Source organism: Phragmites australis, chromosome 10 (assembly GCF_958298935.1).
Source record: "Phragmites australis chromosome 10, lpPhrAust1.1, whole genome shotgun sequence".
Lineage (NCBI taxonomy): Eukaryota > Viridiplantae > Streptophyta > Magnoliopsida > Poales > Poaceae > Phragmites > Phragmites australis.
This window is the reverse complement of record NC_084930.1, coordinates 26,644,113-26,656,258: the sequence shown is the minus strand read 5'-3', so window position 1 is coordinate 26,656,258 and position 12,146 is coordinate 26,644,113. Positions and strand designations below refer to the sequence as shown.

Genomic DNA, 12,146 nt, shown 5'->3' with positions numbered 1-12,146 from the left:
AGAAGTTTATGGGCAAGATAATGCTATATGCAAACCGAGGACAGTTTGTTGTAAAGAATGGGAGGATGATGAGGACATCACTCCTTTGGATACATATAAGGTGAACTCATTTCTTGATGTTCATACTTTTTTGGTAAAGGATGGGATGGTACTAATTTCTTGTGATGTTTTATCTCTTAGTTACATGGGAGAAGCACCACAACATCATCTGGACATCACCCCTCGAAGGTCAAATCTACTCAGACTCAAAGTTGATGGCTAATCAGACTCTAGATGATGTTTGGAGTCTCAGGATAGCACGTCAATAAAATAGATATAACTTTTGAATACGAAGTACAATTAAAGAGTTCTTGGACTTGCTGGAAAGATTATGGCAAGCCATTTCCAATTGATCTAGTCTCACATTTAGATTCCTTATAGACTAATCAGAGTCGATGAAATAATATGCTATGTAACTATCGTGAGCCTTGTTAGGTCTTGTAAGCGTGTCAGGGTCAGAGCCTAGGTTGCGTACGCCTCTCCCCATGGCCACAAAACCATAGGTTGACTTGCTCACATCCCCCTATATATAGTAGCCATCATAGTTTAGACTCGGGTTTTGCTTAGATTACTCTTTTTTAGACAGTTTTGTCATATATCGGTTTGTAGAACCTCAACTTTGAGTTCTTCATTGGCAATTAGCAATATTTAGATTGCATCTACTGTGTTCTTGCTTGTGTTCTCGATTCACATGCAGAACAAGCCTTCTTGGCGAGGTCAACCACGTTTGGCACAATTGATAACCATGGAGTAGTGGTGTAGTGGTTGCGAAGGATCTCGATCTGTTCTGGTCGGAGCCTTTGGATCATCACCGTTGAAACTCCACCAAATTGACTTATCACATTACCTTTCGGAAGATCGGGCAATACTCCCATCATGCTCCATACAGTGTCCCTCCCTCTAACAATCTATGAGAAAGAAGCTAAAGATCGTATTTCTACAACATAAGAAGGATGTCAGGGTGAACGTCTGAACCTGGGTATCTTCAGGTCTTGATACATCCTTAACTTGGCTAGGTGGAGACCCGTTCTCTTGGATGTCTTCTGAGGCATAGATGGGATCATGTCGGCAACCACCTTTCCGTGATCCTGGTCTAGCATCTACTCGTGTATCAGATTAATCTTAACCACAACTATAGGGGTTTGGCCAGAAGCCTAGACTTACATGAGGTATGGGTTGTGGGGATCAAAGCACAGGGGTTGGATTCAGAGCTGGAATCGACGCCACTGGGTCACCAGCCAACTTGCCACCACTTGCCGGGCCCTCAGCCTCCTTTGGCACATCATCTTTGACAATGGATGAGGCTGGCAACATGGTCGTGCCACCTACGTACGCTTCTGCTTAGGCCCACGGATCCCACGACCTCAATGGTGTCTGGATCCTCGTCCCGCACACCTGCATTCTCAGCTTCTAGGTCAGGCCTTGTACGTCTCACATGCTTCATTATCCATGCAGACCACTACCTTAGATCAGGACTATTCGGAAAGAAGAAAAGAAAAAAGTTCATGAACTTACCGACAAGATCACAGCCCTATCCCCGACTTCCATATCTACGATGGGGATCGAGATGTTTTGGCGGTTTCCCTTGGGGGTTGTTTTGAAGAGGAATTTGGTCCTCTGCTCCACTTCCAACGGGGAGAGATCTGCAATAATAACTCATAAGAAATGAGCACTTCCTACCCGAACAACTACTTGGGATAGGTGGGAAGCATGTCCCACCTTCTCGGGCTGGGTCCTCTTCAGTTGTAAATCCCAGGCACCCAAAATCCTCAACTTTAGAGGACTTAGACATCGGCTGATGAAATCTCTAGCGACGTCCCACACCGTCAGTCCCCACTCCTTCAAATCTTATATCTCAGTGATGAGGGTCCAAGTCGCGGTGGTGGTCTATGGTGATTCCATCCACACCGGTGTCATGAGCGGTATGAGTCCTCAATATGTAACTCCAGGATGGGAGGCTGGTAGTAAAGCAATCTCTTTTGCCACCCCAACCATGAGCTCTTGGCAGAGAAGCCAATGTACTCCATCGACTTACCTTCATGGAGGCAAAATTTGGCGCTGTCGATGACCCTACCTGAGAACTTCTTCAAAATGTAGAAGTATCAAAAAAGATCAAGAGAGGGATGCACGCCCATATATGCCTCACATAGGTGTGTGAAAACGATGAACATGATGATGGAGTTAGGATTCAGGTGGATGAACTCGATGTTGTAAAAGCTATGCACATTGAGAAGAAAGCTAGAAGGGGAAAACAGAAGCCACAAAGAAAAAAAAATCAATGAACACCACAACCCATGTTGTGTCTGGGCTGGGGATCTCTTGACCCTCCACTATCGTGGAGGTGATCAGAGCACACGGAGAAATAATCTCATTGCGCTCCAGTCAAACGAATACCTCCTTCGAGGCGGCCAATACCACCCATGCTGGTATCATGGACTTGATAGCAGTGGAAGTGTAGGTATATGGTTTCTCTACCTTTTTGTGGCCCATGATGCCTAGAAGGTGGGGGGGGGTTAGGGTTTTGGTGGCGGTTGCTAGCACAAGACCAGAGATGAAAAAGGAGATGGCTCAAGGAAGACGATGATGGAGGATGGAAACATTGCATGAGCCACCTCAGTTCCTTTTTATACAAGGACAACGATGCGCTTGATGATCCTCTGACTAGCGTTATAACGGTTCTGATTATAGCTCAGGGCCACAATCTTCTGTGCCAGCGTCTCATCGCATTTAATCCTCGTAATATCTTTCGACGCATGTGAGAACAATTAAACAGAACCCTAGGGAAACCGGCACACTACCCTGCTGGATACGCATAGTTTTCAAACATCATCATGATCCTTTGTCAGGGAAAGATTCTTTTCACCACCACACAAAATTTTCACTGCGATGGTTCAAATTTTAAACCCGATCAGCGAAGAGTCTTTTCTCCCCGTCCTTTCTAAAAGGTTGGGATGATATTTCACGCACAACGTGGAATTCCTACTCAGATGGAATACCTACTTGGGGCCTCATAGGAGTACCCGGAGGTGTTCAAAATACCGACTAGATAACTCAAGGACTCCCATATACTTGGCTAGACGTACTATCCTATCCGGGGACCCGATTTATCACTCGAATAAGTAGTCTATCAAAATATTTCTCCTTGATGACTAAGTTTTTTATCCATTGAAACCACATTTCATGTACTGATAGGGGGCTTGACGATGGGTAGTATAAAACTACAGTATATGAGTATCTTATATGTATATAGATCCCTTAGGGTTTCCTTCATTCTTGAAGCATATATCTGTACCTAAGGAAGAAATACTTAGACGTATGGAAACTGCCACAGGTACCAGGGTATCTCATAAACAGGAAAATTTATCTCTAAGGATAACATAATCCTACTTAAAAAGGAGTCCGGAGGCTACACGACAACCTCTGTATATATACGGAGCCAGAGGACCCTACGAAGGATAAGACACAAGCCCATTACCCAAACCTACAAAAGCCTCAAGCGCACCATAAGCTATGAGCCTTCTGTATTCACGATCTACATTGATATCTCGCCAAGACTATACATAAGGAGCCATCGACTAGATTTAGATCACATCTAGTCTAGTCAAGACTCCTCTTGTAATTTGTCTCAAAGAATAATACAAGATAACATGACATATGGCTATTTTCCTTCAAGAGGTATGAACAATATAAATCTCTGTATTTTGGTGTACAATTCGGCTACATGGAGTATCCGCTACTTCATTCACGTATTCATAAGATTGACGGTTTACATTAAGCTTAGTCATGACATCCTAAATGTCAAATATTTAACCTTTTGTTTCATGAACTTTGAATACTTACATGTCGTTTGAAATTTACTAGGCCGTACAAGCGTATAGGTTGATGGACTAAGTATACATAGCTCTACTACACTGCATTTCTTCATCGTCTTAAATCATTATGCAACAAAATCCTTCTCTAAAAAATGACAACGAACGAAGTCAAACTTCCGTTTCTCTTGTTGCTTTTGAAATTGCATACCAACAGAGAGAATGACATCAATACAAGAAAAGAATTCATGACGGAGGTGCAACCGATTTGTTCACATTATTATTTACCTCGTATACATAACTCCGCTACCATGCATTTTCTTCTTTCGTCTTAAATCATCGTGCACCAACAAAGGGCTACTAGCAGAGTCAAACGTTGGTTTAAATAATGGTGCACAAACAAAAAAAAGGTGGGAGCACATCAAGAAGATTTAAAAACCATTTTGTACGCATTCGGTTCGCCTCATATGCTGCTATACGCTCCTACGAAACGTGAGTATAATCTTTTGAGCTCCTTTACAGTAGAAAATAATACCCACAGCTTAAGGTATCATAGATTAAATCCAACTATCTATTAGACTAAGTATTTTCGTAATTATTTTCTTAAGTGATTGAATTATGACCCACTGCCTTTTAGAGCTACACTACTACAAAACTAATCATAAGTGTTGTCTCATCAGTGCCGGTTCAGTCAAAACCGGTACTGATAGAATATCACTGCCGTTTGGCAGCAAAATCAAACATCCACCCGTCTATTCAAGCAAAAATCGACACCAATAATATCAGTGCCGATTCATCTTTTTGTCCTTTGATTATTTATGAGTTATCCAACACATATTTGTGAAATGGCTGAAATCTTCAATTTCCTATTGGGATAGACTCCGATCGTTTCAAGCTAGCACTGGAGCCTCCAGCAGTTAAAAGGCACATCAACTTTGGTGTGTGTTTTTTTCACTTCGTTTTGATAATTTCCTTGTAAGTGTCCTCTTCCGAACCGATATTATAATAAAGAGGTGCTTATGTCAAGTTACTTTTTCCCCTAATATTTCTGCTCTGTTGAAACTCCATTACTCTTCAGTCTATCTAAACTGATGTCAAAATGTACTTTTATTCTTGAGAAATGGATGAATAACAAAGCGACGGTTGACGCCTGATGGTTCATTGCTCCCATTGTTACATTGGAACGTGCATATGGTCAGCTACTTCATCGTTTTCAATTCGAAATTCGCGTGATTTGTTGTTCAGAAAAAGCGACACATCTGTTACGCCTTGCTGCAGTGAGCGGTGAGTTTCATGCACCAATCCCCTCAGAAGTTGTCTGTTGAGAAAAGGTACCATCGGGACTGACATGGACCCAAAGCAGCCACAATTATTTTTTTCTTAAGTTTCTGATAGATAGGTTTTCAACTATGGATCTCTTAGTTTTGATACCATATTGAGTTATATGCATCAATAAGAAACAGATGGAAGAGGAATGGGCTGTTAAAAAAAGTTGTTAAGGCCGTAGTTCTGGTAATTTATTATCATCGAAGAAACTTTCATCCATATTTGTTTGTCTTTGCAGGGCCAGGCCAACTGCTCAGAGAAACAAAGCTTGGATACTCCTCTGTCACAACCAAGATTTTTAGGATCGGGATTTTAGGTAGGATCATCTTTTACCGAGCAGGATCAGATCGTAAGATCACGATCTTATAGGATTTTTATTTTTAAAATTTAATTTATTTTTATATTAAAAATATATTTAACAAGTATGAAACATCGTTAAACATAGGTTCTGAAGATACAAACTGATAAAACATGTTAGATTAAACTAATAAAACTTAATTATGCATATATCTTATCGATTCTGTAGGATTTTATAGAACTCTCATCTAGGATCGTAGGATTGGGATCCTATATAGAATGTTAGCGATTTTGTGACATCGTATAGAACTTTATCTAGGATCATAATACTATGAATTTAAGATTTATGATAAGATTAATATCGTTTCAACTTCGTACTATCGTAGATCATAAGATTCTAGGATATATATCGAGAACCGACAACTTTGGTCACAACCCATGGCTCAAATTCACCTAATCCCTTGCTGAAAACCTCCGCCAATGAAAGCATCAACACACATCTACTTGACTAGAAAATGACCTTTCACTTTTCAGTAGCCATAGGCTCTTAGCAAGCAGCAACACAACCTCTTGTTTTTATTCAAGAACTATGCTCTGCTAACACACAATTATTCGTTCTTGATGAACTCTTGATACACATCAAACAAGGGTAACTAGGAAAACTGATATATACGAACTACACCAGTGAAACACTCTGGCCTTGTTTGGAACGTAGGAATTTCACAACACGTAGCCCACGAGTCAGAAAATTCTTTGGTTCCAAATGTGGCCAAGAAGGGTACCTAGAAAGCAGTCTTGTGATCATCAGGCTGGTAGGAGGATCTCTTCATGGACTCCAAGCAATTAGCAATGGCCTCCACATAGAAGGAGCTCTTCCCTTTGGCCAGTGGCACCGACCGCCGTGTCCCAGCATCTTATGCGCCCTCGTCGGCAACCACCTCCTTGGGTAGTAATTGAGCTCCTCTAGACATTGGACAAGGAGACCAGTGAGGTTGAACAACCGTACATGCAGCCAAAACAGCGAGCCCAGCCGAACGTGGCACACCTTATGACCTCGCCGGCTCGCCTGACACGGAAGAGGGGGTTGTCGCCACAAATGAAGACGAAGGAGGCAGATAAGTGATTGTTGATCGTATCGGCCTGGAGATGGATGTAGAAGAGAGTGTCGAGTGCGGGGCCACATCGGGGATGAGCTCATAGGCACGGAAGAGTGTGGTGCGGTTGGGGGAGGTGGCGGCACTGAGGAGGCAGGCGATGGCAGCGTGGTGGCAATGGCCGATGATGGCAAGGCGGGCGGAGACCTCGTGCACGTCATGGCGGAGCGGGCAGCGAAAGATGGTGGCGGAGTGGCCACGTGAGTTTGAGGTCATCAACGATGCCCCCATCGAGGTTGTCGATGTTGACCACTAGGCTCGCCTTTGCCATCGCTTTGAAAAGGCATGAACCGATCCGCAGCACACAATGAAGAACCCTAGCGCACAATGAACCAATCGATATGAATTCGTAAAAAATGGTTCAAAATTATGAATACTACTTTGTCCTATTTAAATCCAATTTATTTACAAGCTTGATACTCATTCTATTTCCAAAAATGCCTCTATGATACCCATAATACTTATAGATAATACCATGATACGGGAGACGATGAGAAATATCATTAGATTGATCTAAATTGTTCGATTAAAGAATTGGATGGTCCATATTAACTATTGTCCACCAAAAAAGTTCTCAATGTTTTTCATGCATTGCACGAATCATATAGCGGAGTGGATGAGCGAGATAGTACAAGGGGACACTTGTACTCATGGGCAAATCCACCAGGAGGCAAGGGGCTCAAGTCCCCCTATCTTGTAGGTGCACTTAGGAGTCCTCAAATCTCTCCTATAATTTTTGGGCATAGAACAGTAAAGAAGAGTAAGAAGAAGAGATGAAACAGAAAGAAGAAGAGAAGAAGATGAGAATGAGGAGAAGAAGTAAGAAGAAAAGAATGAGCCTTCTGTATCAGCCATTGCTTGTACTCATGGTAAAACTGCACTATACTCTTCCTCTTAGGGTTTATTTGGTTTAGCTTTTCTGGGCTTCTGTTTCTCAGAAGTCAAAAGCCGAATCAAACAGACTAGCTGTGAGTTAGCTTTTCAAAACTTAAAAAGCTAGATTCTAGAAGCTGGTTTCTGAGAAAATTAACTAAAAGCTAAGAAAATGATTGAGATGAGTTTTTCTAGTTTTTGGTGTGCTAAGAAGCTACAAATTTATTACAAAGTCCAATATAAAAAACCCATCAGTCACGAGCTAGAAAAACCAAAAGCCAAAAATCTCAACGCCACCAAACATGCCCTTAGTGTCATTGCATGGTTAAACAACTACAGTAATACAAGAAGCTTGGAACTACGTACAACGGTACAAAGACTGTCAAGAATCCAGACGACGCGAATGCCAGTTTTACCCGGTGAAAGGGGTGATCGGCATGGCGCCCCCAGAGACAGGCTCACACGTACGACGCGCCTCGCCCTCGCCTCCCTCCACGTGGGGCGTCGCTCCGGCAATCAGGCTATGAGGCTCCCCTCCCTTCCTCTATAACTGCGAGCCTGGCACTGCGCCCAGCTTACCTGGAACAGAGACGGGAGAGAGCGGCTCACGGTTCATTTCGCTTGCGAGAACGGGCTGATTACACCTCCCGGCAGGCTCACTCCACTTTGGAGAAGGGAGAGTGAGAGATGGGGAGGCAGCCGTGCTGCGACAAGGTGGGCGTGAAGAAGGGGCCGTGGACGGCGGAGGAGGATCAGAAGCTCGTCGGCTTCCTCGTCAGCCACGGCCACTGCTGCTGGCGCGTCGTCCCCAAGCTCGCAGGTGAGCAGCCTGACCCCAAATCGTTCCCCCTGATCCATGCATGCAGGCAGCTGGCCGTTTGTGGTTTTGGTTCTTCGACACGTCAGTCTGGTCGCTTAGATGCAACTCTTGCGACCGTGTGTGACTCGTGATCTGCTGCAGGGTTGCTGAGGTGCGGGAAGAGCTGCAGGCTGCGGTGGACCAACTACCTGAGGCCTGACCTCAAGAGGGGCCTCCTCTCCGATGAGGAGGAGAAGCTCGTCATCGACCTTCACGCGCAGCTCGGAAACCGGTGCGATTCTGATTGCGAAATTATTCACGTTTTTCTGCGTTCGTTGCCATGCGCGCGGCTTTCGGCCTCACCGCGGACTGGTCCTCTGTTTTCCGCCGCCATGTCGCAGGTGGTCCAAGATCGCGGCGCGGCTCCCGGGGAGGACGGACAACGAGATCAAGAACCATTGGAACACCCACATCCGGAAGAAGCTTCTCAGGATGGGCATCGACCCCGCCACCCACCTGCCATTGCAGGAGCCCCCTGCTCCTCCCGTGCAAGAGCAGGAGCAGCAAGAGGCACCGCAACTGCAAGAGCAGCAGCAGCAGCAGAACGATGGTGAGGTCCTGCAGGAGGACGCAGAGGAAGAGGACCTCCCGATGATCCAGCCGCACGAGATCACGGCGCCAACCCTGCCGCCTCAGGCGGCGGCCAGCAACTGCGGCTCTGTTTCCTCTGCATCCGCCTCGGTGTCAGTGGTCTCGCCGTCCTGCTCCTCCTCGGCCTCGGCGGTGTCTGGCGTGGACGTCACGGCGTGGCCGGAGCCCATGTACCTGTTTGGCATGGACGGCATCTTGGACGCTGGCTGGGGCGGCCACTTCCCCGGCAGCGGCGGTGGTTTGAGCGTCGATCCGTTCGACCAATACCCCGGCAGTGGCTTCGATCAAGACGACTGGATGTGAAATGATTCCTGCAACGCGCATATATTCGCCGCTAGCTTCCTGTCGCCAACTCCATCGATATCTCTCGGTAGCTTAGCCTAGCTTAGCTTCCATGTTTTCTTAGCTTTCTTTGGAGTGCGCGTGGCCATGTCCATCGATCCATGCTCGATCGTCGTTGAACTGGATCAGATGTTCATAAAAAAAACTTGAAAAAAACTCAGGTGCGAAGAACTTGATCGTGCTGTTGACGTGACGCGTTTGATTCAGCAAATTCGGTGCAAATGGATGCCAGTCTCCAGAGCTGTGCGTGACGCCGCGTGCGTGAGCTGGGTTGTGTCAGCTTCCGAGTTCTCATGCGGCGGTGCTCCAGATTTTCTCCGGGCGGCTGATGGTGTTGATTGTCACGACGCGCGTACGTGGCGCGTCGCCGCTTCTTTGACCACTAGCATGCACGCCGAATCGGGATTCTACTTCACAGGTATACCGTGTTGCACCGTAGTTTACCATTTTTTATGTGTTTGGAAATGTGCGCCTATCTACAGCCACCGGTTAACAAGAGATGTCGTCAGGCCAATCCTTAGAGCTTTGACCTCTATTCCACTTGTAAGTATTAATACATTGATCATCAAAATTATTATTTTCTCTATTATCTTACTGGTTGTTTATGACCAGTGGGACTTGGGCCGTGCCTTTTTGGTCGGTCTAAGCACGACAAGACTGAGCACAAGCACAAATGAGTCAGGCCGAGCGACACGAGTTATGGGTTGGACTAGGCCTTGATATCAGGCATGATGGATGGCTCGGTTTGACACGAAAAAATAGGTCGTGCCTAGACCGGTCCGGCACGATAAAGGGTCACTGCACGACGGGGACACGGTGGCTCAATTTGCATCTCTGCACTTCTCTTGCCCTCCCGCGTCGATGGGGACACGCGTCACTCACGCCCGTGTCGTCCACACCCTCCCGCGCCCGCGCTGACACGCGGCGCCAGCGCCCTCTCGTCACCTTGCGCCTAGGCCGACACGCATCTCCTGTGGTCGCACCATCATGTGCTTGTGCCGATACGCAGCGCTCGCGCCCTTCAGCTGTCACGCCCACAAGCGGATGCATTGGTGTCGACGTTGGTTGTTGTGCGGATCACCGTTCTGGACTTGTTGCCTCCGTAGAGCACCATGGAGATGGATGGGGCGGTAAGTGTCGCGCAGCGCACGGCAATCGTGGTGGACTAGAGGTGTTGGGCACGTGCCAGCTCGGTCCGATAAGGCCTGTCATGCCTTTATGCTGGACCTGGGCCTAGCTACAGGTGACCTGGGCTAGACCGGTCCATCACGAATAGGTCCTTGGGCTATCCTAGCACGGCCCAAAAGGCCCCAGGCCCAAAGGGGACCAGGTCGGGCTCCCAACTCTATTTATGATATCGATATGATCTCCAACAAACACGTTTGACAATTACTTTTCACAACTACTTCTAAGTAAAAAATTGATAAAATTTTAATGATGTGAAATAATTTTCCATGACAAAATGTAATAGCATCATTTTCATGTGCAAAATTCCAATAGTTTTATATGTATTAATAATCAAAGTTTCTAACGTTTGGCTGCACGCATTCTTGAACGATATTCATTTAAAAACAGAGGTAGTTGCTATAACTTTTAATAAGGCATATGCGTCTATTTTAATACTTATACCCACACATTAGAAAAGTGCAAAAAATGTGAAGGTATTTCCAAGGCATATCTGAACAACCAAAACTTATGCCCACACATCTGAACTATTAAGGTATATGCCACCTTGAAATCATACACGCCAAGGTTGTGATTCATTTCCTGTTACACCGTGGTGCTCTTCCTCCTTGCAATCAATTCTTAGAACTTTGGCCGCTCATATACTTCCAAGTATTTAAATTTGCCAAAGAAACGGTATAAATAGTTTCATTTTCACCAACTACAATACTTGTCATGAATCTCATGATTAGAGAAAAGTAATGGTTAAATGTTTGCGTTAGAGACTGTCCATGTTACAACAGACAAATCGATAAAATAGGAGGGCATACTTTACATAGATTAACTACACGTGGTACCTTACAGTTAGTGATGACAATTGTTCTCGCATGGGTCTGTGGGATGCGCTATGAATCAAGAAAATACCATTTCACTTCATGTATAATCGAGACTTGAAGTTTTGAACTATAATCGAGCTAGAGAAGATGTACCTAAAATACTTATATATTAACATTCTCTTGAGAGCGCACCTGGTGAAATATATCATTAGAAATTAGAAATACGTGAACATGGAATCGAGAGTTTCCAAAATTCTCAACAAGAACATGTCAGGTTTTAGCTATCCATGATTTTTTTTGAAAAGAGGGACAACCGGTTTCAGCTCAGATAGCTGGGGGGTGGTGGCTGCAGGATGGATTTTTTATATTTTGATATTTTTTAAAATTACAAATAGACTCCTACGAAAATAACTTTTTTTGCACGACAACGTGGTTGAATAGCTACCATGCTAGCGATTTTCTATTTCGGACTTAAAAGATCATATATATAGTAGCTACAATAATATTAATTGTCATGCTCTGAAAAATGATTTATTTTTTATATTATTTCCTCGTAGATCTATGCAGAGAAAAAGTTTTTAAAAGGTCGAAATTTAATAGTTGCCGTGAGTAAGCGTGACTTCATCCTTGCGTAGCGATGATGTCATCTACCCCGTGGACGCGCGCGAGCCCCATACATCCACTACCTCTGCCTTGAGAATCTTTTGTTCTTTTCCCGTCCCTTCCCTCGAGCTCCTTATCATTCGTAATCTCATCTTGCTGTCAGTTGTAACCTGAAGAATACGGAGAGACGTACGTGCTCTGCATGGGAACCTTACAAGCGTAGCCAAGTTTTGGAGGCACCCACAAATAAATA

General features: G+C 44.9%; 1 protein-coding gene across 1 annotated transcript; it reads left to right on the top strand.

Annotated features, from left to right (window-relative positions):
* The first annotated feature begins 7,956 nt into the window (after positions 1 to 7,956).
* Positions 7,957 to 9,879, top strand: LOC133930501 (MYB-like transcription factor ODO1). The gene is made up of 3 exons (XM_062377159.1): positions 7,957 to 8,318; positions 8,460 to 8,589; positions 8,699 to 9,879. The coding sequence occupies exons 1-3, from the start codon at positions 8,186 to 8,188 to the stop codon at positions 9,249 to 9,251; spliced, it is 816 nt and encodes a 271-aa protein (XP_062233143.1). The 5' UTR covers positions 7,957 to 8,185; the 3' UTR covers positions 9,252 to 9,879.
* Positions 9,880 to 12,146: the final 2,267 nt, after the last annotated feature.

Bases quoted from the DNA above. Each gene is read 5' to 3' on its own strand.
- LOC133930501 (XM_062377159.1), top strand. From the start codon at position 8,186: ATGGGGAGGCAGCCGTGCTGCGACAAGGTGGGCGTGAAGAAGGGGCCG. The intron at 8,319-8,459 runs GTGAGCAGCCTG...GATCTGCTGCAG, and splicing joins CGTCGTCCCCAAGCTCGCAG to GGTTGCTGAGGTGCGGGAAG. The intron at 8,590-8,698 runs GTGCGATTCTGA...GCCATGTCGCAG, and splicing joins CACGCGCAGCTCGGAAACCG to GTGGTCCAAGATCGCGGCGC.